Raw genomic sequence first — 27,924 nt, forward strand, 5'->3', positions numbered from 1 at the left:
GTAAAAGCCTGCTCAACCTAAGTTACCACACTTGACTGTTAGGAACTACTATCATGTGTTGGTTGAAAGGTCTTAGATAAGGGAGTTATTATCTCTGTAATACAACTTGGGGTCTGACTCTGCTGCTCTTTGAAAGTTATTTTAAAGAATCTTGTAATCAATCAGTCAATATAATGGCAGGCAAGGAATGCAGGCGAGAGTTGGAGAGGTATGGGTCCGACGCTTGGTGGTGACAAGTGAACCGAATACAGTGAGGACAGAACCAGAAGAAAAGTAATGACCTGAGGCAGGAGGACCAGGAAGACTTACAGACTGATGCTCAAAGAGATGATACAAAGCGTGATTGTGGAGGCTGATGGAATGAAGATTTGTCCACCTGCTTGTTGTCAAAGTGATTGAATAGATTATTCTGTGTTCTAAATGTTATCCATGCACATTTGGATTCCTGTAGATTCGTCTTCTACAGATGCAGCTAAAACAAAAACATGGAGGTAAAGGGGAATGTTAGATACACTCAGTGATGCAATTTACTTAATTTTCCTTGTTTTGGACGCCAGGCTTTTATTTTGTAATAAGCAGCCGGAAACGGCCAGACCTCTGCGCGACGCGTCCTCTGCTCCGTGTGACTGCGGCCCTACACTAACACTAGTTGTTTTCTAACTTGTGGAATAAGCTCTTCCATTTGACCGGAGATGCCGCGTGTCTATGTCGGCAAGCTCAGCTACCATGTCCGAGAGAAGGACATTCAAAGGTTTTTCAGCGGTTATGGTAAACTGTTGGAGATCGACTTGAAAAATGGGTAAGACCACCTCGTCATGTTTGACAGCCTGGTTAGCTCTCGCTTATGGTCCACTCGAGACGGACGAGGCGCAGTGTACACTATTTACAGCAGTTATCAGGCTGATGTTTGGGGGGAGGGGGTGAGCACAATAAAGACATAACCCCGAGTCATTTTATTTTATTACGTTTAAAGTCAATCGAAGTTTACCAGGAAAGGCCGCTATTGTTTATAAGCTAACATTACCGTTATCTCAGCTGTATGTGTGGGCGGTAGCTAACTTTAGGTTGCTGTCGTTATAGTTTCTAATGAGCAAGAAAGGCGATATGATGCTTGTGCACATTTATAATCATACGTATTTTTTCAATTATGATATGAGACCCCAAAACACGAGAATCATCTTGGGCTAAATCGTGGCGCAGTTAAATGTCCGGTGTAGACTGTGAGCCGTGCAGTGTGTACATACAGTGTACAGTGAGTGTGTGCGCGTAGGGCCACGTAACCAGTATGAAATCTCCATATCGATTTTAACGTTAGTATTAGTCGTAGTAGCGATCTCAGTAGTATGTATAAAATGTAGGAAAACAGTTTGAGGACCCCGAGATGTTTCACTACAGAAGATGTGAGATGTTGGATAGGGCCCGTGAGTATTATACAAGCTTGTGACAAAGGTAGTGGAACAAATAAAAATAGCTTCAGTTAAGCATCTGAAGTCATCCCAATCGTTAAAAAATATTTAAATTGAGGAAGCGTCATATGAGGACGCGCAGAGCTCTGGGTGTTAACAGAAATACTATGTTTTAGAAAAAAGAGAAAATAAAAGTGGACCAAACTAGAACCTTGAGGGACACCACAAGTTATGGTAGCAGGTAATCAGGAGCAGCCCCCTTTTTAGTTTAATCATCACTAATATTGACTTAGAAGTTAAAGCTTTGTTTATCTGCTAGTTAGTGACGACCCATGGTTTTCATGATTTGCCTTATCTTTTCATCCCTTTCTCCAACACTTAATAGAATTGAATATTAATTTGTATTAATGCATAGATTAACACATGATGAAAGTAATGGGCGGTTCCTGCATTGACTCCTGCACATTGACCCCACACAGGTATGGCTTTGTGGAGTTTGAGGACATGCGGGATGCCGACGATGCTGTGTATGAACTGAATGGGAAAGAGCTGTGTGGGGAGCGAGTTGTCATCGAGCATGCCCGAGGACCGAGGAGAGACGGATCCGGCTTTGGGGGACGCAGTAAGTTCAGTGTGTCTTACTATATGCACATTTTGGGTTTTAATCAGTCTTTGTTTACTATCATATCTTTAAACTGACTGCCCGTGTAACATACAATAATTTAAATTAAGCTGTCGTTACTCATGTGACATGTATTCACACCTTGGTAATTATAACTCAGTTTTTAGTATTCTGTAGTTTGTATTTTAGAAAAGGCTTATATCCACTGCCATCTAATGGAGCTGACACAGTGCCCGACAGCAGCTAGAAATAAAGACTTATTACAGTGATAAATGTGTAAAATCCCATGAGTAACCGTTATTAAAGAAAAGGTAAGACTTGTGAAGCAACAATGTATTCAGTTTGAAGTCAACATTAACAAAGTGCTTGATGTCTCAATTTGAAAGAGTCCACTGCGGGCTGAGTCCGAGTCCAATGAGGGTAAAGATGACTGACCTGTTTGGCCTGGGCTTTCCCCTTACAATGTGTGTGTGACCTTTGCCATTTGACCATTGGTTGACATTACCGGAAGCCATGATGACAGCATCCTTTTCCAATAGACCAGGGTGATGGTGAGGAATCCTGTTGGTTTTACTCTTGCAAGACATATTGCAGAGGACCAAGCCAGCACACGTGTCAGCCACTGATTGGGCTCCCAAATACTCTAGTATTTACTTTTTGGTAGGCGTCATCTTTGTGTTATTACTTTACAAATGTGTTGTGAGCAAAGTAAGGAATATTGTATTGTTCAGTAAGACAAACTCTAGCTTTATTGTTGGGAGAGGCAAGGAAGAAATGCGATAAAATGTTGACAGCATAGATTATTAAATAATTTTAGACCTTAATGTTGAAAGCAAAAATAATTAAATAATTTAAGACCTATAACTTTGGGTGAGGAAACTAAATATATATACATATTTATATCTTTAACCACACAACTCAACATCTTGGTTTTCTGGATCCTATGTTCTTTAAAGTTGATCTATAGTCGTTCCTTTACAGCTGTGGTCACAGGATCTACTATGGTGCTTCAAAGAAACCATTCATAAACACAAGTTTAGTGTAAAATGCTGTTTCTCATTCAATTACCGTAATCCCTAACTGCTGTACCCAAAGCCATCAGATCACTGGGTCCAGAGGATGAGGATGAAAAACCATTGGTTATTTTTAATTATCCTGTTTCTGAAATCTGATAGCTACTTAGCAGTCTATTAAGAGAAGTTGTTAGAAGGCTTGGGCCAAGTACATATTCTAGGTAACCAAGACCAGACTGTAGTGGTGGTTTTCTAATATATGATATGCCATTTCAGAGTCCTCACCTTTCCACAAATTAGTGGACATTTTTATCCTCCTGTTATCTTTAAAGGTGGCGGCCACAGCAGCTGGAATCGCACTGGCAGGGACAAGTATGGGCCACCCGTGCGCACTGAACACCGCCTCATTGTGGAGAACCTGTCCAGTAGATGCAGCTGGCAGGACCTCAAGGTGAGAGATGATCCAAAGTGAAACAGTGTACGGACTCCCAACCAGTTGTTAACAGTTTTGAATTATTGCTCTGAGTAAAGATGTGGGAGCTAGTCTCTATATAGTACTGACTGTAGCATGACACTGATCTTAAACACAAAGCCAAGACAAATCAGCACTTCCATTGTTCTAGACAGTGTGTCTGGAACAACTAAATCTGTACGAAAACCTCATAGTAATTTTTTGTTTCTTCGTAGGATTTTATGCGGCAAGCAGGTGAAGTGACCTATGCTGATGCACATAAAGGCCGCGCCAATGAAGGCATCATTGAGTACCGGTCCCGTTCAGAAATGAAGCGAGCTATAGAAAAGCTAGATGGTACTGATGTTAACGGGAGGAAGATTCGTCTGGTGGAAGACAAACCTCGGCGCAAGCGCTCATATTCTGGCAGCAGGTCCAGGTAGGTGAAGCCCAAAATCAGTAAAAATGCCTCATGAATCTTTTGTGTGCATTTGTTGTCTTTGTTTTTTCCCTTACTGTTTATATTCAAGGTTGTCATGTTGAACCCACAGATCTCGGAGCAGGCGGCGCTCTCGCAGCCGCAGCCGAAGAAGCAGGAGTTCCCGCAGCCATTCAAGGTCTCGCTCACGGTAAGTGAAGTACTTGGCTCCTGTGCTGGCCGGAAAATTTGGAAAATGCTAAAGGTGTTCAGAATAATTTCCGCAGAGGAAAATATGTGAAGGCGTTCATGTGACAAGCATATAGGAGCCAAATTGCTCATGTTGAAAGAGATCGTTATCGTTTTCATAGTTAAAGGGTCTAGTGGAATGTGATTATACCTACCTTCTGTGAGTGGGAATTATACTGAGCAGACGTGAAATAAGGTCTAGAAACTGGGGAAGTAATGTTTTTTCATTTTATACATATATATTTTTTTTGTGGATCTGGAGAAGGCGTATGACCGGGTCCCCCGGGAGAAACTGTGGGAGGTGCTGCGGGAGTATGGGGTAAGGGGGTCTATCCTCAGGGCCATCCAATCCCTGTACTTCCAAAGCGAGAGCTGTGTTCGCGTCCTCGGCAGCCAGTCAGTTTCGTTCTCAGTGGATGCTGGTCTCCGCCAGGGCTGCGCCTTGTCACCAATCCTGTTTGTGATATACATGGACAGGATATCGAGGTGTAGTCGCGGTGGGGAGGGGTTGCAGTTCGGTGGTCTGAGGATCTCGTCTCTGCTTTTTGCAGATGACGTGGTCCTCATTGGATCATCGGCCTGTGACCTTCAGCACTCACTGGATCGGCTGACGGCCGAGTGTGAAGCGGCTGGGATTAGGATCAGCACCGCTAAATCTGAGGCCATGACTCTTAGCAGGAAACCGATGGATTGCTTACTCCGGGTAGGAAATGAGTCCTTAGCCCAAGTGAAGGAGTTCAAGTACCTTGGGGTCTTGTTCGCGAGTGAGGGTACTATGGAGCGTGAGATTGGCCGGAGAATCGGAGCAGCGGGGGCGGTATTGCGTTCACTTTACCGCACCGTTATAACGAAAAGAGAGCTGAGCCGCAAGGCAAAGCTCTCGATCTACCGGTCGATCTTCGTTCCTATCCTCACCTATGGTCATGAGGGCTGGGTGATGACCGAAAGGACGAGATCCAGGTACAAGCGGCCGAGATGAGGTTTCTCAGAAGGGTGGCTGGCGTCTCCCTTAGGGATAGGGTGAGAAGCTCAGCCATCCGTGAGGAACTCGGATTAGAGCCGCTGCTCCATTACTTAGAAAGGAGTCAGCTGAGGTGGTTCGGGCATCTGGTAAGGATGCCTACTGGGCGCCTTCCTTAGGAGGTGTTTCAGGCACGTCCAGTGGGGAGGAGACCTCGGGGAAGACCCAGGACTAGGTGGAGAGATTATATCTCAACACTGGCCTGTGAACGCCTCGGGATCCCCCCGTCAGAGTTGGTCAATGTGGCCCGGGAAAGGGAAGTCTGGGGCCCCCTGCTTGAGCTGCTCCCCCCGCGACCCGACCCCGGATAAGCGGACGAAAATGAGATGAGATGAGAGATATTTTGTAAAGTCACATAACTTAAACTGTGTTAAATTATCTTTCTCTTTTGCAGATCTCAGTCGCGCGGCAAGCGCCGGTCTCACTCCAGGTCAGGACGGAAGTCTCACTCAAGATCGAAGAGAAAGTCGAGCCACTCTAAATCCCCAGAGATGTCTCGTTCACGCACCCGCAAATCACGCAGTCCCTACAACAGCAAAAAGTCCCGCTCTCGCTCAAAGAGCAGATCCAAAGCTAAAGTGGAACGCGAGTCCCGCAGTCGCTCCAAGGAGAAATCTTCCAGCAAGAGGTCTCGAAGCTGCTCAAGTTCCCACTCCGAGAGCAAGAATGAAAAACGCACCACGAAGTCTCCTCTTGGAAACTTTCGTCAGCTCTCCAAGTCTCCAGAAAAGCGCTCAGTGTCCCGCTCTAGGTCTCGTTCTTGATCCTGGGTCCGCCTCCCAAGACAACTTCTGTTACAATGTGTTGAACAAAGTTTAGTGGTAGTACACATCCCAGCCCTGTATCTGATGTGCTTTGAGATGTTTGCAGGTCAAAAAGGATTTGTACCTTTTGGAACAAATTGGGAAGTAATTTTATCTATATATTTTCCTGATTTGTTATGTTTTCCTGTGAAATGGTGATCAGAGGTTGTTGTATTTCGCTTGTTTTAATTAAGTCTAAAACTTCATATTTTGATAACATGTAAATTATGTACCAAGTCCAAATAGAAAGATGTAAACCTTCTAACAAATGTTCACAATGTGCATGTTCTGTGATAATAGTTTTTACCTGTTTTGCCTTTTAAGATCCCTGACCCTCTTCCTGTGTGAGTTATATTTAGAAGCCATCTAAAACGTTTAGCTCTGTCATATTGGAATAAAATATAGCATTTAAAGAAAAGCCTCCATTTGATTCATGAACATTATTTGCCAATGTATAGATCACAAAAATATTTTGATTTATCTTTATATGCATCCTCCCAGACAAAATAATTGTTATTATATAATGCTGTTAGGGGATCAGTTGTCCATGGCCATCCATGATGGTAGCAAACATGAACAAGAATCTAAGTGTATTGGCCTAATCTCTGATATAATTGCCATTAGCCTTACAACGAATAATACATGAGTTAAATTTTTCTTTTTTTAAACAAAGGTTAATAATAGTTGCTTTGTCAACTTATAAATCTATCACTTCACTGGACTCGCAAGGGGCTGGACTGACACAAACAAATAAAATACTGTTTCGTTCCTGATCCACCAATCAAAAGAGGAGTGTTATCATTTGAACGCGAGTTGCACCTACGCTTCCCAGTATAAAAGTAACTGCAGGCATGGTCAGCGCTCACCCTCACTGAGACGACACCCTGCAGAGTTTGTGCGATTGCTCTTGTTTCCTCTATAATTCAGATATTCATTGCTTAATAAACAGTCTTTTTAAAGACTCACTCCTTCCTTAGTAATACCTTCCTGCACTTGCAGTAGGCCTATTCGTATCCTAATCTAAGGAGTAATTTGCTCCACAGTATTTTTTAGAAAGCTCCTAGCCCGAAGAGCTAGCCTTCTAGCTAGCTAACTTCTTCCAAATGCAGATAGCCCTTTTCTCCTTAACACCTACCTTTACATCTTTAATCATCCACTGTGTTGAAACAAATAAAGCACCAGCACTTGAATACTATTCTGTGCTGTCCCTGTCTACATTGTGTACTGTTCGTTTTGTTAGGAAACATTGCCTAGCACAGCCTTATTCATTATTCGTCTGGAAGTCGCTCCCAGCCACACATACAAACAAACTCACAAGACCGCGACGTCGCAATTACAACTTTATTTACATAACACACACTGTATCAGCAAACAAACACAACTATGGACAGGTTTCTATGACGAGAGCTATTTGCAGTTTGGTTTCACCATCACTGGCACGACTGAGCAACGTCCTCAGTGTGTTTTGTGTGCCGAGGTGCTGACAAATGACAGCATGAAGCCATGCACATTAAAAAGGCACCTCGACACCCTGATTTGAAAGAGAAGCCTGTGGATTTCTTTAAACGTAAACAAACCACCATGTCCAAGCATAGCACTGTCTCCAAGCAGTGTCTGGAGGCATCATATGTAGTTGCTCATAGAATTGCTAAGCTTGGCAAACCCCATACAATAGCTGAAACAATGATTTTGCCGGCCGTGCAAGACATGTGTAGAATAATGATAGGAGTGAGTGCAACCTGCTAAACTCAGTGCAATACCCTTGTCAAATGACACTGTGTCACCCGAATATCCTCTGCCAAGATATGCGGTCAGGGCTCGAACAGCTGTTGCTGCACACTGTAGTTCGCTGGCTCTCCAGGGGGCGGGTGTTACAATGGCTGTATGAGCTGCAAGAGGAGGTAAAGTTGTTTTTGACTGAAAGTCAAACGGATCTGGCGAAGCACCTGGATGATGCCATGTGTCTTGCCTCTCTCTCCTATTTTGTGGATATTTTTGACCGGCTGAATGGCCTTAGCCGGTCTAAGCAAGGCCGTGAATCTAAAGTTCTACTCCTCAATGATAGAGTGATGCCTTCATGCAAAAAATTGATTGATTTTATTTTATTTGGACATGGACATGACAATGTCATTGGACGAACCAGATGCATTGTTTACAGTGTATTTGCATAAATGCTAGTTTACAACACCTGTCCACAGGAGGCTTTTTGAAAACAACAAAAGAAACTGAACAAGACAGAAACAAGATCAAATACTGATAAAAAACTGATAGTGATAATTAAAAAGAGTAAAAATGCAGTATACAGTAGAGTACAGAGCAGCAATATAATGAGTTGAATATATATATATAGGCTACGTAGAGAACAAAGGCAGCATGATCAAACAATAACCAGTTGTAAATTATTTGTGTGAGCACTGTTGATTTGATTTGAGCCGTTGTTTTAGTTCTCTGTTAAAAGTGTTGCTGTTAGTCTCTTGTTTTAGACTAGTTGGCAAGAGGTTCCATAGTTTTGCCCCCTTTGCAGAGAAGACAGACTGACCGAAAGATGTCCTGTGCATGGGAACAAGACAATCACCATTGATGGAGGCTCGTGTATTTGCCCGACGAGAGCTCTGACGTCTGATGGCCAATCCAGACAACAGTGGTGACACATGATTATTTACACACTTGAAAAACAATTGAAGATGACTAAAATTAATAAAGTTATCAAAGGTGAAAAGGTTGTGTTTTTTTAGAATGCCGCAGTGATGCCATCTCATGGGTTTCCGATCCATGACTTTTATTGTTTGTATATTGAGAAGATAGGTTTTAATGCAGTAGAAGAAGCTTGTGACCATGATGTGATACAGTATGACAAATGAGAAAATATCATAGCGTGCATAAATAATTTGGCCGTTAGACATGACAAGTCCCTTCTAATGAAACGGAAACAGTTTAGATTTAGTTTTGCCTTTTTTGCAACATACTTAATTTGCGTAACAAATTTTAAATTCGGATCCAGGATGATGCCCAGATATTTTACTTCATTTACTGATTCAGTTAATTCATTTTTGATCCGTACCTTGAAAACATCGGTGATAGGCCTATTACGGATGGAGAAGCACATAGAGACGGTTTTCTTCACATTAATGGTCAACTGAGACAGCTCAAGCCATTTTGAAATGCTGAGTAATGCTTGTGTCAGGTGCTCACCTGCTAAGCTGGGTGTTTTACTGGACACATGGATAACAGTGTCATCAGCATACATTTGACAGTTGGACCCCGGACAGCAGTTTGGTAGGTCATTGATATACATAGAAAACAACAGTGGACCAAGTACAGACCCTTGCGGTACACCCATGCTGTTGGCACGCAGATGGGACCTGACCCCATTGATCCTGACACATTGCTCTCTCCCCTCCAGGTAAGATGCAAACCACTGCAGAGCTTCTGATGACATTTTTAACGATTTTAACTTGTTCATTAGAGTACTGTGGTTTACCGTGTCAAAGGCCTTTTTTAGGTCTAGGAACACTGCCCCAACATTTCCTTTATCCATTGAAGCTTTTATGTTTTCAAGTAAATAACAATTAGCTGTTTCAGTTGAGTATTTCTGTCTAAACCCAAACTGCTGTGGATGAAGCAGCTGGTTAGACTCTAGATGTTCCATTAGTTGCTCAGCTATAATTTTCTGCAGAACCTTTGAGACAACAGGGAGGATAGCAATAGGCCTATAATTACTCGCTATGTCCTTGTCTCCTGATTTATAAACAGGGGTAATTATTGCAGTTTTCCAGCTTTCTGGTAATATTTTGGTTTGTATAGACAGGTTAACTAAGTAAGTGATTGGCTCTAACAAGTAGCTCTGATGTTTCTTGATTAATGCAGCATGAAGATTATGAATATCTTTTGACTTGGAGTTACTCATGTTTGTGATCACCTTTTCAACTTTATCATGAGATACCAATTTAATATAAAAGGAGTCAGAATGAGCATTGTCAAATTCTTTGGTAGATGATTCCGTAGCTTTAAAATTACTCGCCAGCTCTTGTACAGACTCAATAAAAAAGCTATTAAAAACATTTTCAATGGACTCATTACTATGGATAAGAGTATCACCTACTTTCAGACTGGTTATTTTGGGGTGTTTATGCTTGCTGGAGTTGGTTAGTTTGTTTATATGTTGCCACAGTTTTGAACTATTACCATTGGCCTCTTCAATGAGTTTGGAGAAGTAATTGGTCTTGGCCTTTCGTAATTCAGACACTACTTTGTTCCTCAGGCCTGTAAAGACAAGGTGGCCAGTGTTGTGTTTTGTTATTAAAGACCTTTAAGAGCAAGATCTCGCTTTTTAATTGCTCTCTGGCATGGTCGCATCAGTTCTGGAGACTGCGACATGTTTCCCAGCCTTGCAGACTTCATTGCCAATGCACGTGGCACTAATTTCTCCTCTCTCCTCCAATCAGCTGCTGATCACTTTTTAGCGCTGAAGAATCAGTTTGGGTCCTATTTCAAAGAGAACTAATGTTCATTAGCCTGGGTTCGGGATCCATTTCTCTGCCGAGCAGACGAGCTGTCATGCATGATCAGCTTATTGAGCTGAAGAGTGACAGTAGATTAAAGCATCTGTTTACCACCTCCCCTCTTTCTTAATTTTGGGTAGCATTGATGCCGGAATACCCTCAGCTTTGCGAATAAGCCTTAAAAATGACCCTCCTTTTCGCGTCAACTTATTGGTGCGAGGGAGGCTTTTCAAGACGGACTCCACTCAAAAATAAATATCGCAACCGCGCACAGATCGAGGATGACCTGATGATATGTTTGTCAAACATTGCCCCAAGATTTGAGGACCTTAGTAAGGCAAAGCAGGCTCATGTCTCACATTGACAGACCTGCAAGATTTTTTTTAGAGATCACAAGAGGCCTATAATAATAACAGTATCCTAATGATAGCAATATTAACACTTATTATTATTATTATGATAATAATAATAAAAATAATATAATGATGGTTATAATAATGAGGATTATTATAATAAGAAAACATTGAGGCTCACATAGCTGCTCATATTAATAGCCTATTAACAGGCCTACTACAAATGGTCATAATCATAATAATAATAACAATAATAATAATAAACAGTTAAAAAAGTAATAATAATTGTCTGTATGGGCCTAACAATAGCCTAACCTTGACATGTGCCGTGTCTTGTCTCTCTCCCCCTCTCATATCTCCTCCAGGTGGGACCTCCAGAAGCACCTCCACTGTCACAGCTGAGGCCACTCTGGCCTCAGGGTGTGGCCGATAAAGACCCTCAGCTGTGCCGTTGAGCGAGGCAGCCCTCCGGGATCAGACGTAGTGAGGAGACGGGCTGTACTGACGTGCTGTGTTCTGTATTGTGGTTGTTGGTTGGTGTCTTTCTTTTTCCTCTTTCGCCGTAGGAAGGGCATTTTTTGTTAACTGAAAGTTATTTAATAAATCCTTATTTCCTCGTTAAGCCTTAATCTTATGGCTTCCTTGTGTAAGTTCCCGGTTTTATTATCTAATTGTGTGTCCCTCTACCTAGATAGCTTGGGGGACGGAACAGTTTTGGGAGCTCGTCTGGGATCTTCTTAGAGCAGGGTTGCTAGGTTGTTTTTGAAAATGTACAGATATATATAAGGTATTTAGTTCCAGTGTGTAACGATAAGTGGAGCCTCCTTTAACGTGTGATCAGCGTCCTCGGTGTAGGGGAGTGTCCAGCTGAGCTGATCCAGCTTTTCCTTCGGGCACTCATTTATTGTTTTTCTTTTATTATTTTTGGGAGTCAATCATTGGCGGAGACCGCGTTCACCAAAGGGGACAGGCGAGTCAGGGTTTCGGCCTCTGATTTGTGCCTTTAAATCGCGCCTTTTGTGCCTTTGTGCCTTTTACTAGGCAGGTTGGGAAGTTTTTCTTTCTGTGGGGAAAGGCTTGGTGTTCACTGTGTGTGTGCTATCAGAAATTACAGTGTTATGTATTGCTGAAGCTTATTTTGGGGTGCATCTTTGAGATGGCGGCGTTTGATTTAGATGTGTTTATTTCCAACCCGACATTAGGCCAATTTGACCGGTGTAAAAAGTGCGATTTACATCATCCTGTGGCACACATTGTTGTGCAGTGCACATCATCCTGCGCTGCACATCATCCTGCGGCACATCATCCTGCGCTGCACATCATCCTGCGGCACATCATCCTGCGGCGCATATACTCTAGCGGTGCACATCATCCTAGGGCGCATATCATCATCACCGCATCATCCTGCAGCGCACATCATCCTGTAACCAACATCATCCTGCAAACAACATCATCCTGCAGCGCAGATCACACATCATCCTGCGCATCATTGCTGCGCACATCATTCTGCGGCGCACGTCATCACCGGACATCATCGTGTGGCACACATCATTCTGTGGCACATTATCCCGCTGCTTACATTATCCTGCGGCGCACATAATCCTGTGGCTCACATCATCCTGCAGCGCACATCATGCTGTGCAGGAATTGGGCAGCAGTTTGTTTTAAAAAAAAGTATTAATTTAATTTATAATTAAATTTAATTTTTTTCTGTTTTTGTATTAATTAGTCCTGCTGCGCACATCATCTTGCACACATCATCCTGGGGCGCACATCATCATGCAGCGCACATCATCCTGGTGTGCATATCATCATCACCGCACATCGTGGGGCCGCACATCATCCCCACGAATATCATTGTGCAGCGCACATCGTCCTGCGGCACACATTGTTATGCGGCGCACTTCATCGCCGCAGTTTGTTTGTTTAAAAAAAAAATAATATTCATTTAATTTAATATAATTTAATTTCAATTTTTCCTGTTTTTGTATTAATTAGTCCTGCGGCGCACCTCATTGCACATCATTGTGCAGCGCACATCATCCTGCGGCCCACATCATCCTGCCCCGCACATCATCCTGCACAACATCATCCTGCTGCGCACATCATTCTGCAACTCACATCATCCTGAGCTGCACATCTTTGCAGCGCGCACATCATCCTGTGGCACATCATCCTTAGGCGCCCATCATCCTGTGGCGCACATCACCTGGCAGCGCACATTATCCTGCAGCGCACATCATCCTGGCGCACATCATCATCATGGCGCACATCATCACCGGACATCATCTTGCGGTGCACATCGTCCTGCCATGCACCATTGGAGCACATCATCCTGCGGCACATCGTCCTGCAGCGCACATCATCCTGGAGCGCTCATCATCGTGCTGCGTACATCCTCATGCGGTGCACATCATCCTGTGGCGCACATTATCCTGCGGAGCATATAATCCTGCAGCACACATCATCCTGTGCAGGAATTGTTCTGCAGTTTTGTTTGTTAAACTAACATATTCATTTAATTTAGTATAATTTCAATTCTCTCTGTTTTTGTATTAATTAGTCCTTCTGCGCACGTCATCACCGCACATCATCCTGGGGCGCATCATGCGGCGCACATCATCCTGCAGCGCATATCATCATCATCACACATCAGTATGCTACGAATATCATTGTGCAGCACACATCATCCTGCAGCGCATATCATCATTACCGCACATCATCGTGGGGCCTGCATATCGTCTTACGAGCATATCATCGTGTGGCGCACGTTGTCCTTTGGCTCACATCATCCTGCGGCGCACACATCATAGTGGGGCGCACATCATCACCGCACATCATGGTGCAGCGCACATCGTCCTGCAGCGCACATCATCGTGCTGTGTACATCATCATGAGGTGCACATCATCCTGTGGCGCACGTCATCCTGCAGCGCATATAATCCTGCAGCACACATCATCCTGTGCAGGAATTGCGCCGCAGTTTGTTTGTTAAACTAAAATATTAATTTAATTTAATATAATTTCAATTTTTTCTGTTTTTGTATTAATTAGTCCTGCGGTGCACGTCATCACCGCACATCATCCTGGGGCGCACATCATCGTGTGGCGCACATCATCATCACCACACATCAGCATGCTGCGCACATTATTGTGCAGCGCACATCATCCTGCAACGATAAATGGAGTCTGATATTGCCCAGTGTGGAGCCTCCTTTAACGTGTGAACAGCTTCCTCGGTGAAGCTAGGGGAGTGTCCAGCTGAGCTGATCCAGCTTTTTCTTCGGGCACTCATTTATTGTTTTTCCTTTATTATTTTTGGGAGTCAATCCTGGGCGGAGACCTCGTTCACCAAAGGGTACAGGCGTGTCAGGGTTTCGGCCTCTGATTTGTGCCTATAAATCGCCACGAGCCCGGCAAGGCTTCTGAAGACAAGTAAGGGACAAGTGATTACTAGGCAGGTTGGGAAGTTTTTCTTTCTGTGGGGAAAGGCTTGGTGTTCACTGTGTGTGTGCTATCAGACATTACTGTTTTATGTATTACTGAAGCTGAAGCTTATATCTTCCTGCGGCTCACATCGTCGTGTAGCGCACATCATCCTGCAGCGCACATCATCCTGCGGCGCACATCATCCTGCGGTGCACATCATCCTGTGGTGCACATCATCCTGTGGTGCACATCATCCTGGGGCACATCATCCTGCGGCGCATATCATCATGAGGTGTAAATTATTCATTTAATTTAATACAATTTAATTACAATTGTTTCTGTTTATGTATTAATTAGTCCTGCAGCGCACATCATCACCGCACATCATCGTGCGGCACATCATCCTTAGGCGCACATCATCCTGTGGCGCCCATCATCACCGCACATCATCTTGCGGTGCATTTCGTCCTGCCATGCACCATTGGCGCACATCATCCTGCGGCACGTCCTGCTGCGCACATCGTCCTGCAGCGCACATCATCGTGCTGCGTACATCATCATGAGGTGCACATCATCCTGTGGCGCACATCATCCTTCAGCTCACATCATCCTGCGCTGCACATCATCTTGCGGCGCGCACATCATCTTGCGGCACATCATCCTGAGGTGCACATCATCCTGTGGCGCACATAATCCTACAGCGCACATTATCCTGCAGCTCACATCATCCTATATAATATAATTTAATTTCAATTTTTTTCTGTTTTTGTATTAATTAATCCTGCAGCGCACATCATCACCGTGTGGCACACATCATCCTGCGGCGCACATCATCAACGCACATCATCCTGCGGCGCACATGGTTCTGGCGCACATCGCCGTGCGCACATCGTCTTGCAGCACACATCGTCCTATGGCGCACATCATCCAGCAGCGCACATCATCCTGCTGCGCACATCGTCCTGCAGCGCACATCATCCTGCGGCGCACATCACATTTAATTTAATTTCAATTGTATCTGTTTTTGTATCAATTAATTTAAATTTACATAGTGTAATATATGTTTGCAATTAATAGGTGATTGATTTCCTGCCAATTTTAAGAGTTCAGTATATTGCAGGCATGAAGATGAGAAAGAGTGGGGATTGAACCCGCGACCTTCTTATTAAAACGAAAACTGTACCGACAAGGCCACCCCGCCTGCTGATTCCCTTAAGGAACTAAGCACTCTAAGATGATGGACAACTTGTGTGTGACTGTCCGTGTCATTCTATGCTGCTTTTGGTAAACACTTCAGAGAAAATATTTTCTACTTTACTACATATATATGACAGCCTTACTTTTCTATTTTTTTGATTTTAGATACTGGATGATTTAACATGCTTTAAAAACCTTAACTGTTGCTTGTTTCCGTGTGATGTACTGAATCAGAGATGAACCCACACGGCTCTGTTGATCTCTAATGAGTGGCAGTCTAGTAAATTAATCTGGAATCTTCTCTCAAAAAACTTTTCCCCCTGAAGGGGTTTGAAGTGGGAAGCTAATGAGGTGTTTTATAAAGATGTGATCGAAAATGTCAGACCAAGTGAATCCACTTTATTTCAGCATGAACAGAAAAAAAAGAAGAGAGTTTCACCGTTAGCAGCAGGGCAACCTACTGGATTTTTTCTATCATACGATGAAGGTTACTCTATCACAACCGTTTTTAATAAAGCTCTGTTCAGTTAGACACATAAAGGGATAAAAGGACTGGGGTTAATGAAAATGCAGGAGAATTCCAAACCAACTACCCCTAACCAGCTTTGGGGGGGGCAAGCTTGCAAAAGTTTGAGAACCCCTGTATTAGAGTAAATTATCTGCCAAACGTCCATCATGCATTATTTTTACATTGTCACATACACAATAAATATGCACAACTTCCTCATCGGTATACTCATCTCATTTCTTGCACATTTACTCCATCATACACATACACCCCTGTGCATGTCACATGAAAATAAACACTTTCATATATTTGTATAGATCTGTATCTGTAGCCAGATAACGCACCTCTGGGTGATGTACTTTTTACTTCATTTTGTAGAAGATTATCTTCATAACAAAAAAAAACATCTGAGCCAATGACTTCTATGTTTTGTGGACTCTATACAAACTCTATGGTTGTCAACATATATCTTATCCAATTGTCCAAGATTTTATTTTAGTACATCTACCCAGTCGTTTCTTCACTTACTATCGGATTACCCTGAACATGTATTTGTCCCTAATGCCAGTAGGTCTTATTATGTCTGGTCTCCCAAGTATACGGCCTCAGATGTCAGTGGGATATTTATCCTCGATATGTCCTCTATATATTCCTCATCTCTTCTAAGTAAAGGTTAATTATGGGGTAATCCCAGAAAGCTCCGGTCTGATTGACTCTTGGTTTGTTACACGACAGTTTTTATCTTTGTAATTTTTTGCTGTGTTATAGAATCTTTATATTTTGAATTATAATGTTTTCCATCAATTTTTCTCTGTAAGCAGGCAGGCTCGTTTGAATCTGTGTCCTGAGTGTGTAACAGTTTCATTCACTGATGAAAACAATGAGCGTTTATCCTGTCCTCCGCTTCCTGGTTGCTAAGCGACTAGCGTCTCTGGTTACCATTCTGCCCCACAATGCACCACTTCTCATGGAGCCTTTGAGGTAACTTGTTAGTTAAATGTAACGCGCTGTCGCAGGTGTTGGTGGATGTTGTAATCGCGTAGTTACCTTCACTGTCTGTAAACAAATAAACAGAAAAGACGAAACGTTTAAGCGTCGTTGAAGGTAACGACGTCAAGCTACTAGCTACACGGCTAACGCTACTAGCGCTACTAGCATCTTAGCTAGGTTTGCTAACACAGTTCGAGCCCACCACGGTGGACGCGTCTTCATAAAGGTTTGGTTTATTTGTATATTCGCGCTAACTCAACCCATAGCCAGCTAATACATGATTAATGTGTTGAGTAGAATCCGCAGCGCGTATCTGAGATCTAACTCGGAGTTAAACCTTTTTCTAGGTGAATGGACTAAACATAATAAATGATGGAGAGGGAACCGCATAACTGCGTAGTCTTCAACGCTTCTAAAAGAGAAGTGTTCACGGCCAACAATGGATACAAGTCAATGCAGAAGAGACTACGAGCCCAGTGGAAAATCCAGAGGTAAGTGAAGTGTCGAGCTGGAAAAGTTACCTCCGTTTGCCGTGCTGGTCTACGTGCTTCAGGTCGAACAGCGTCTGAAGCTTTTGTGGGAAAACAAAAGATACAAATAAACGATGTGTTCCACAGCATGAAAGATGAGCTGTCTATGGAGAGGCTACATGGCGTCAAGTTGTGGATCTCTGCAGGTCCGAGAGAGAAGTTCACAGCATCAGAGGTGATGACAGGAATGTCTTATTTTCGTTTATTTGTTGTATTTCTTTATTTGATGTGATTTCCAATTTATGAGATTCAACAAAAGGCTCAGGGGGGAGGCTGAAGTGAAACACATGCCAGCTGGTTTTCACACAAGTATGTTTTTGACACTGTCCCCACGTGTTTCCAGCTGGAGGTGCTGAAGCACTACCTGGATGGAGGAGGAAACGTCCTGGTCATGCTCGGTGAAGGAGGAGAAATCAAATATGACACTAACATCAACTTTCTCCTGGAGGAGTTTGGAATACTGGTCAACAATGGTGCGTGTGGAGATTACTGAAAGGACAGATGAGATCAGTCAGAAGTGTTTTTATGTATTTTCTTATTTCTCTCCATGTCTGCTGCAGATGCTGTTGTGAGGAATGTGTATTACAAATACTTCCACCCTAAGGAGGCGCTTGTGTCCAATGGTGTATTGAACAGGTTTGCTGCTGCAACATGTTGTTTTTCTAATGCAAATATAATCCAATCAATTCCTGTTTGTTTGTAAATACAGAGCCTATTCAAATGTGATCGTATTGTCTACCAGCTGATGTACATCTGAGTTTTCTGCTTCCCTCTTGTCTAGAGAGATCAGTCGGGCTGCTGGCAAAGTGGTCACAGGAATCATTGAAGATGAAAATGTTGGGAACAATGCACAGTAAATTATTTGTCTATAAACTACATAGGCTGTACTATTTCGTATTAAGATTTGGGAGCTTGTTTTGAACACAAGCATTTGTTTGTTTGTGTAGGGCTCTGACATTTGTGTACCCGTACGGAGCCACACTGAGTGTGATAAAGCCAGCCATGCCAGTTCTTTCTACTGGTTCAGTCTGCTTTCCCCTCAACAGGCCTGTCTTGGCCTTCTATCAAGGAAAGGTAAGAGGCTCAATGTAGCTTTCATACTCACTCACAGCATATATAACAGTTATGAATTTATACACGTGAGGTGATATTCAAAGATGTCTTGTATCTTATGAAGGAGGCTGGCAAACTGGTTGTGCTGGGTTCGTGCCACATGTTCAGTGACCAATACATCGACAAAGAAGAGAACAGTAAAATCATGGTGAGTCTACATTGAAAGATTTCTTATTGAACACAATGGATGTTAAAGAGTAGTCATGTCCCGTGGACTGAGAGTCAGTTTTTCTGTGCACAAACAGTTATTATTGTCATTCTAGGATGTCATGCTCCAGTGGCTCATGACTGAAAACATCCAGCTGAATCAGATTGATGCCGAAGATCCAGAGGTGAGGATGGACACCCGATAGGAGAATGGTGTCATTATTATTGTCTTTCAAATTAGCTGGGGCCTGTGCTACAAAGCGAGGTCACTGGCTTATCAGTGTAAGGTCAAGGGAAACTTTGTGACACCATGAGTAACTTCGTGGTTAACTGGTACTACAGAATGAGGTTAGGTCTGACCCGAAAGTATGCTGCCATGGCAACTTTGCTGCAACTTAACACGGTGCAGAGCAGTTTTTGTACACCTACACACAGATCACAAGTTTCTATCGGATAGACGCCATGAGAACGAATCCAGTGAAACAAAGATATAACCCTGCTGCATCTGCACCTACACTATTTTTAAACCTGTTTTCAGATGCTCTGTTGAAAGAGACATTTCAAAATAAAGTTTGTCCATGAACATCTCTGACATGTCAGTCTTACAGTCAACATTTAGACAAGACACATTTGGATGGTTTCTTTCTGCCCGATTGCCTTTTTATTTAATTTATGACCTGCAAAGATTAAAACAGAGTGAACACTTTCTATGGGTGGATTAACACTGATGACTGAATAAGGAGCTTCACACAGGTGTATTATATTCATACAGAAGGAATCATGCATTATGCAGTGTGCAACAGAGGTTTTCCTTTTGTTTAGCGCTGTTAAATGAATGGGGCCTTTGTGTGAGATGTGTGTAAATGCTTGAACCCAATGAACAAGTGTTAACACATTCATAAGAGAGAACTTCTACTGTACTGACAGTGATGAGGAAGATCAAGTGGATCCAGTTCCGTCAATTTTGACTTTGTTCTTTTGAAAAACTGTAATGATGATAATTGTTTATACAGATTGCTTTTCATTGTGATTGCAGCTAAAACTTGGGTTAGAATCAATGAAAAACCTCATACACAGACAATATAATGACCAAGTACTTTAGGGAGAATTTCTAGATTCATTCATCTGCTCAGCATCAAAGTGCTAACATGAAATGCCCTGCCCTCTATGCAAGCAGACACACATAAGTTACCACAGACTCAACAGACTTCCACAACATCTTATCCAGCTTCGTATTATTCTTTATCGCTGTCTTTGAACCAGGGTTTGTTAACCCTGAGTTAAATCATAGTAGGTAATATCATCTTGGTAGTACAGGCCCCTGATCTCCATCTCACCCTTTTCTCCCCTAGATCACAGATTACACCATGTTGCCAGACACAGGGTGCTTGTCAGAGCAGCTCAGAGTGTGTTTACAAGAGGGTGATGAAAACCCTAGGGACTTCACCTCCCTCTTTGACATGTCGTTGTTCAATTTGTCAACTGACACCTTACCCCAAGTCATCGGGTGAGAATGCAAACAATATTCGACAACATTAATCCATCATTACTGCTCTTGATCTTCATGTCTAAAAAAAATAACATTTTTATACAGTGCCTACAAACAGCTTAATGTGAAAGACGAGCCACTTCAGCTGATCACACCACAGTTTGAGACTCCTCTGCCTCAGCTTCAACCTGCAGTAAGTTTCAATCCTACATTTGGGTTCCAGTGTTTAACACACTTCATCTCCAGTCATCTGCAAATTAAAGCGCCGCCAGTCTTTACCTACAAGTGGATCTTGCCTAATTTTTAGGTCTTTCCACCGGCCTTAAGTGATCTACCTCCACCCATGTTGGACCTGTTTGATCTGGATGAAACGTTCTCTTCTGAGAAAGTGCGGCTAGCACAGCTCACCAATAAATGTGAGTTTGTTTCTGAAAAATATATAATTATCTGGTCAGTTGGAGGATGATTTACACCCTGTTCAGACCTGGTATTCACATTCATCCTGACTGATTCGATCACAAGTGGTCAGCATTGCAGGTACAAGCGTACCCAGATGTGTCAATGTATCTTGGGACCGCCTACTTTACAGATATGTTTTTACTCCATCAACGTTTATTTGTTTGTTTTAACAATATTAGCCACCACGATTAAAAAAAATAAAAAGGTTAAAATCTTTCAGACTGGCCAACAAAACCTGGTCATCAGGGACATCTATAAGTAAGACGGTAAAAATAAGTTGGTCTTCGAACACCAATGCAGACAATTATTTGCATATAGAGCATTTTAATATCAGGTATGAAAAAACTGTACTTAACACTGTAAGCTTTTGATCAATATCTCCGGACAGATGTTAATACCAGGTGTGAACAGAGCCACAGAAAAATTCTGTTCCTATCAATTTGGTTCTGGTCACAGGTACAGATGACGATCTGGAGTTCTATGTGCGTAAATGTGGGGAAATTCTGGGTGTGACTCCAAAGTTGGATAAAGAGCAGAGGGATGCCAAGCACATCTTGGAACACATTTTCTTTCAGGTTGTAGAGTTCAAGAAACTCAATCAGGTGAGAAAGAACTTTTAAATGTCCTACAAGCAACTTTATGTCTGTCTTGAAGGCCTTTTCTAAAAAGTTCCCTTCCCTTTTGCAGGAGCACGATGTAGACACAGAGGCACGATTCACGCCAGTGTGAGTGGATTCAAGAAACATCTTCAACCCTGCCTTTTTCAATATACAGGTGCAGCTCAAAAAAAAAAGGAATATGACGGTAATATAAGTCAAGGAGTGAAACTTTCATATAAAAAACAAAAACTTGATATATTTTAGAAACACATTTATAAAGTTTCACCTAGAACTTTTTTATATTGAGATGCACCTGTTCCATGACCAAGCTGATTCTTAAAGCGATCAAGAAAATTCACAGGATCATGGACTTGCACTTCAACAACATGGTACTGTTGTGTTTACCGACTGTGTATAAAGTTAGTCATCTTTATATCCCTTTTGTATGCAAAAATCATTGTTAAAATAAACTAAAGCAAATAAAGTTGTCAATTTTATTTAAATATTCAAATCTTTAAAAACAGTATTGTATACAAACAGCTCTACATTGAGTCCACATGGATCCTGTGATAAAACAAGATGAATGGATGTTGTAACACATACAATGATGAATCTTTAACAACTGTTGTTGAGCATTGTACCTTTTATATTGTCCAGTACGTTTAAGATTCACACTGAGTCATCTTGGCTCCATGGTGGGTGTAGAGGAAGACAGGGTACAGCCATAGACAATCTTTACTTTCAAGCATCCCAATTTTCCGTGTGTTAGGGTGGACCTTATCAGGGGGAAACTTCAGCCTGTTAAGGTTGTGTAGACGGGGGTTTCGGACTCAATGTTGACTCTAGGTAGCTGGACTCAATGAACGGTTTTGGGCTGTTGCTCTCGGATTTAATCAGAGACACATCCCATGACATTTGAGAGGCAGCGAGATCACTGAACGACTGGTCAGACAAAGCAGCCCTTTGTCGCTTCTGAAGGAGCACGTAGGGAGTGGAGGACTTTCCCTGTAAAGGAACGGCCAGGTGACTGTTGTCCTTCTCTTGAGTATTCAGGTTGTTCACTGAAATTGTCACAGTGGGAGAAAGGGGGTCTGATGAGAGGCAGAGAAAAGCCAGGCTCGACAGCCTGGGGTCAGATCCATCAGCCAGCGTTTCATTTGATGCCCTTGACGTGGACAGCTGCTCCAGTGACAAAGACAACATCAAACTCTGTTCACCAAAGAACTTCCTGTCAAGCTCCGATGGAGATGAACACTCGAAGCTTTTCATATCTAGGAAGTAAAATGTGACACATCATCTGATCAGATTAAAATGAATTTCATCTGCAGAATAAAAAACAATTTTCTCACCAGTAATGACGATAGCTTTCTCCATTGTTCCCCTGGGCCTGTGAGTGTCAGCTGAGGACCAGGTGGGTTTTATCTGAGGCTGCATGTTAATTGACTCAGCTGGAGAATGAACAGGTCATCAGTCTGAAGGAGGCGGGGGAAATCCAAGCCTCAAGTCATAGGCAGATCAGGCTTGGACATGTTGCAGATGTTTGTTTTACATTTTTTCATATTTTATACATATAGTAATGATTGTGTAAAAGAAATTCAAGGTAAGAATTTGTTTAAGAAAACGAAAACAAATTAAACAAGGTCCTTTACTAATATAAATTGTATTGTATGAAATAGTATTCACAACCTTTTTAATTTTATTTTAGTCTTTAATCTGCTTACTTTATACAAACAATTGTTCTCAATCCAAACATTTTAAATTTATAATAATATAACAAAGAATAAATGATTAGAGAGAATAAAACCAGTAAATGTTTTGATACTTGACCTCTGTGATTAACTGTCAGAATGAATGCTTATTTGCTGTCACTAACATACATAATTAATAGAACCCAGGCTATTGGATTTAGAAAATCATTTATTTTTATGTAACGTTGAGTTTGATATATTTTGTTTGCACCCGTAGCTTTGTGACAGTAATTACTGAGGCAACAAAGTTACAATATATATTTTCTGAAAAAATAAGATTTTTTCTCCCATAGACAATAAAATCCTAGGAAAGTTTCCTGTACTTCAGCAAACAAAATAGTTTGAAGAAGAAAAGCATCCTGGAGACACAAGAGCAGGCAACCACAAAGGAAACTATGCCACAATGTGCATGCATTCTATCCTATTAGTTTCTAGAATATATTTAGAATAACACACACACACACACACACACACACACAATACCTGATGGTGACAAGGACTTAGTTTCAGTACATACAATTCCAATCATTCAATATGGCCTGTCCTTTGATGTAGAACATAGGATCGTTATGTTACCTTCGATGTTGCGTCCTGAATGAAAGGGAAGTTCAGTAGTAGATGGATTGGTGTCAATGCACCGATCATATAAGAAGACATATTTGAGTATTCGATAATATAACAATCTCGCTAAATCAACCTGTTGTGAGCTGATAATGCTATAATTTGTTAGAGAGAAACCTGTTTCTAAGTCAACGTTTACCAGTCGGGTTTGGTGATTAATTCTTTAAAATGGAGATCAAGTCGCACAACCGCGTGATCTTTAACGCTTCAAAAAGAGAAGTTTTCACCATGAATGATGGATTTAAAAAAATGCAGAGGGAACTACAAGCTCATGGGAAAGTTCAGAGGTAAGCAAAGTTTTGAGCTGGAACAAAACCAATCGCTTCAATGTTTGCTGGAGCTTGTGGAGTAATTTAATGTAATTTAACATAACAATAAACAAGGTGTTCCACAGCATGAAACATGAGCTGTCTGCGAAGAAGCTGAAGGACGTCAAGTTGTGGATCACTGCAGGTCCGAGAGAGAAGTTCACATTATCAGAGGTGATTATGATGACAGGATTTCAGTTTAGTTTATTTGATGTGATTTTCAACTCATGTGATTCAACAAAAGGCTCGGGGGGGAGGCTGAAGTGAAACACTTGCCAGCTGGTTTTCACAAGTATGTTTTTGACACTGTCCCCACGTGTTTCCAGCTGGAGGTGCTGAAGCACTACCTGGATGGAGGAGGAAACGTCCTGGTCATGCTTGGTGAAGGAGGAGAAATCAAATATGACACTAACATCAACTTTCTCCTGGAGCAGTTTGGAATACTGGTCAACAATGGTGCGTGTGGAGATTACTGAAAGGACAGATGAGATCATTTAGAAGTGTTTTTATGTATTTTCTCATTCCTCTCCATGTCTGCAGATGCTGTTGTGAGGAATGTGTATTACAAATACTTCCACCCTAAGGAGGCGCTTGTGTCCAATGGTGTATTGAACAGGTTTGCTGCAGCAGCATGTTGTTTTTCTTATTCAAATATATTCCAATCAATCCCTGTTTGTTTGTAAATACAGAGCCTATTCAAATGTAATTGTATTGTCTACCAGCTGATGTACATCTGAGTTTTCTGCTTCCCTCTTGTCTAGAGAGATCAGTCGGGCTGCTGGCAAAGTGGTCACTGGAATCATTGAAGATGAACATGTTGGGAACAATGCACAGTAAATGATTTGTCTATATACACTCCAAAGAGTTTATAATTTTGTGATATGATTTGGGAGCTTTATTGAATGCATGCGATTCTGTTTGTTTGTGTAGGGCTCTGACATTTGTGTACCCGTACGGAGCCACACTAAATGTGATGAAGCCTGCTATGCCAGTTCTTTCTACTGGTTCAGACTGCTTCCCCCTCAACAGGTCGGTTTTGGCCTTCCATCAAGGAAAGGTTAGAGGCTCAATGTAGCTTTCATACTCACTCACAGCACATATAACAGTTATGAATTTATACACGTGAGGTGATATTCAATGATGTCTTGTATCTTATGAAGCAGGCTGGCAAACTGGTTGTGCTGGGTTCGTGCCACATGTTCAGTGACCAATACATCGACAAAGAAGAGAACAGTAAAATAATGGTAAATCTATTCAAAATTGATAAATACTGTCCTTTGGGATCTAAGTCTGTTTTTGTGCACAAACAGTTATTATTGTCATTCTAGGATGTCATGCTCCAGTGGCTCATGACTGACAACATCCAGCTGAATCAGATTGATGCAGAACACCCAGAGGTGAGGATGGACACTCGATAGCAGAATGGTGTCATTATTATTGTCTTTCAAATTAACTGATCTCAATCTTACCTTCTTCTCCCCTAGATAACAGATTACACCATGTTGCCAGGCACAGGGTTCCTGTCAGAGCAGCTCAGAGTGTGTTTACCAGAGGATGACGTAGAACCCAGGGACTTCACCTCTCTCTTTGACACGTCGTTGTTCAATTTTTCACCTGACACCTCACCCCCCCAAGTCATCAGGTGAGAATGCAAACTATCCTTGACAATATTATTCCATCATTACAGCTGTTTATCTTCATATTATTTGTTTCCCCCCTTCAGCGCCTACAAACAGCTTCGTGTCAGAGTCGAGCCACTTGAGCGGATCCCACCACAGTTTGAGATATTGCCTGAGCTTGAACCTGCTGTAAGTTTCACTCCTGCATTTGTGATCCAGTGTTTTCCACGCTTATCATTCAGTTCTAGTAATTTGCAAATCAAAACCCCACCAGTGTAAAATCACAAGTGTATCTTGCCTGATGTCTCACGCCCTGTGCACACCTGGGATTAACATTCATCCTGACTGATCCGATCACAAGTGGTCAGTGTCACGAAGTGCAGGTGTGAATGCATTAGAATGTGAAAATGCATCTTTAGAATCGATCACTCGAACCACGATAGGAATTGGCGTGGGACGCATGTGAACAAATTCTTTTTTTCTGTGTGAAAACAATTGGGTCCAGAGCCACATGTGAAGGACGGCCTATTTAGCGGACGTGTTTTATACTCTTCACAGAGACCATGCGTTGTTTTGCTTGTTTTAGATGTTTTGGATTGTTTTATGAATAAAATCTTTCCTCATAGAACTCTGTGCTGCACATGCGCTCGTCCTCAAGCTTTCTCGAAATCCTACCCACATTACAGAAGTAATCAGTACTATTGGCCCTAGCCTTCTTAGAATTATGAATTGCTCCCTTTCTTCTGGCCAAGTCCCAGATTTTTTGAAGAAAGCTACCATTCAGCCTTTATTGAAAAAGCCAAATCTTGACAAATCACTCACGACAGAAATATACGCCCATTTCAAAACTCAAATTTATATCAAAAATTCTTGAAAAGGTGGTTCTGACCCGACTGCTAGATGTGTGTGAGAATAGTAACTTAAAAAAAAATAAAATTCCAGTCAGGATTACACAGTACGACAGTACACACAGTGTGATGTTCCTGATCTCTCCTCCTCTCCCACCCCCCACCCCCATTTCTCTCTCTTTTCTACTCTCTCTATTGCACCTACCTCCCCCGGTTTCTCTGCTCCCCCGCAACCGGTTGAGAAAGATGGCCACCCACACTGAGTCTGGTTCTGCCAGAGGTTTCTCCCAGTTAATGAGGGAGTTTTTTCTGTCCACAGTTGCCAAAGTGCTGCTCATTATGGAAACTGTTGGGTTTTCTTTACATGCTAAATGTCTCGACCTAATTATGTTATGATTTGGAACTTTAATTGGACTGAATTTAATTTCTTTTTTTACGATCAATTGTTCATTTTGCTATGGACTTTTGTATGTAGCACTTTGTAACCTTGTTTAGATAAGTGCTATACAAATAAAGTCATTATTATTATTATCATTATAATTATTATTTTAATGTCAGGTATAAACACATGTACAATACTCTGTTCTAATCGAACTATTTCTGGTCACAGGTAGAGTCGACCACCATTAGTTGTTCGCAAACTTCTTGATGTGACTCCAAACTGAGATCAAGATCAGAGGGATTCCAAACACACCTTTGAATTTGGCTGCCAAAGATCACAAGGTCACAGGGGCCTCAAGTATGTTTATGTTTTTCTTGAATGTGATATCTTAAGATCTATTTGTGGGAATGTCTTCATTGTAGATTTCTGATGATTCACTTGTTATGGAAAAGGGGCACCAGCTCCTATCGGAGAAAATGTATATAATTTAATTATTAGTCTCAGATAATAAAAAAATGACATGTAGATAATGTAGTTATGAATTATTGATTGTTCTCTACCTCAAAAGATTACACAATGCAACAACAGATATAAACATATAGGAGATGTATTAATTGATCTATTAGGAAGGGAATATTTACACGGATGATAATTTAGGGAATATTCCATTAAATAATCCTTCTCGGCTGGACTTCAGACCGTGGTTTGGCAGCTGGTTACGTCAAGGTGGTTCAAGGTGGGGTCCCTTTGAGATGAAGTCGCAGCTGTGAGGCCTCTTCTCCAGGCTCTCTCCTCAGGCACTGGGTGCCTGGATATTTGAACAAGGTTGTAATTAAGTTTGTTAAGGAAGAGTAACAAAAATGAGCATTTGATGCAGTATTCTTCAGATCAGGTAGCTGTTTTTTGTCTCATAGACAAATAAAATATCACACATGGAAATTGGGTGATGTGAACATGTAAGTATACAACAGACAAGCTACTTCTGTTGATAGTTTTAAGCGACAACTGAAGACCCGTTTATGTTATCTTGCTTTTAGTTAATTGTATCATTTTTTTTAAATCATTGTCTATGAATTTCTTTACTTCTTATTATGCCCTC

The 27,924-nt window shown here is 41.9% G+C and overlaps 3 protein-coding genes across 4 annotated transcripts; all 3 read left to right on the top strand.

Annotated features, from left to right (window-relative positions):
• Window positions 1-551: 551 nt before the first annotated feature.
• Window positions 552-6,406, top strand: LOC133960327 (serine/arginine-rich splicing factor 6-like). The gene is made up of 6 exons (XM_062394833.1): window positions 552-799; window positions 1,886-2,028; window positions 3,374-3,492; window positions 3,729-3,931; window positions 4,044-4,121; window positions 5,575-6,406. Exons 1-6 carry the CDS (start codon window positions 693-695, stop codon window positions 5,942-5,944), a joined length of 1,020 nt encoding a protein of 339 aa, XP_062250817.1. The 5' UTR covers window positions 552-692; the 3' UTR covers window positions 5,945-6,406.
• Window positions 6,407-16,914: 10,508 nt separating this feature from the next.
• On the top strand, window positions 16,915-21,791 carry ift52 (intraflagellar transport 52 homolog (Chlamydomonas)). Of its 2 annotated transcripts, none has more exons than XM_062394853.1 (14): window positions 16,915-16,953; window positions 17,310-17,453; window positions 17,580-17,667; window positions 17,836-17,965; window positions 18,053-18,128; window positions 18,274-18,345; window positions 18,440-18,566; window positions 18,670-18,753; window positions 18,869-18,937; window positions 20,105-20,259; window positions 20,347-20,434; window positions 20,549-20,657; window positions 21,157-21,302; window positions 21,388-21,791. In XM_062394853.1, exons 2-14 carry the CDS (start codon window positions 17,332-17,334, stop codon window positions 21,427-21,429), a joined length of 1,308 nt encoding a protein of 435 aa, XP_062250837.1. In that variant the 5' UTR covers window positions 16,915-16,953; window positions 17,310-17,331; the 3' UTR covers window positions 21,430-21,791. The 2 variants fall into 2 exon arrangements, with proteins under 2 accessions (XP_062250837.1, XP_062250826.1); XM_062394842.1 differs by lacking the exon at window positions 16,915-16,953 and adding an exon at window positions 16,967-17,188.
• A 993-nt stretch (window positions 21,792-22,784) lies between these two features.
• LOC133959334 (intraflagellar transport protein 52 homolog) lies at window positions 22,785-26,112 on the top strand. Its single transcript, XM_062394475.1, has 11 exons — window positions 22,785-22,899; window positions 24,063-24,150; window positions 24,303-24,432; window positions 24,517-24,592; window positions 24,738-24,809; window positions 24,907-25,033; window positions 25,137-25,220; window positions 25,305-25,373; window positions 25,461-25,618; window positions 25,700-25,805; window positions 26,101-26,112. The coding sequence occupies exons 2-11, from the start codon at window positions 24,064-24,066 to the stop codon at window positions 26,110-26,112; spliced, it is 921 nt and encodes a 306-aa protein (XP_062250459.1). The 5' UTR covers window positions 22,785-22,899; window position 24,063.
• The last annotated feature ends 1,812 nt before the right edge of the window (window positions 26,113-27,924 follow it).

Source organism: Platichthys flesus, chromosome 2 (genome assembly GCF_949316205.1).
Source record: "Platichthys flesus chromosome 2, fPlaFle2.1, whole genome shotgun sequence".
NCBI lineage: Eukaryota > Metazoa > Chordata > Actinopteri > Pleuronectiformes > Pleuronectidae > Platichthys > Platichthys flesus.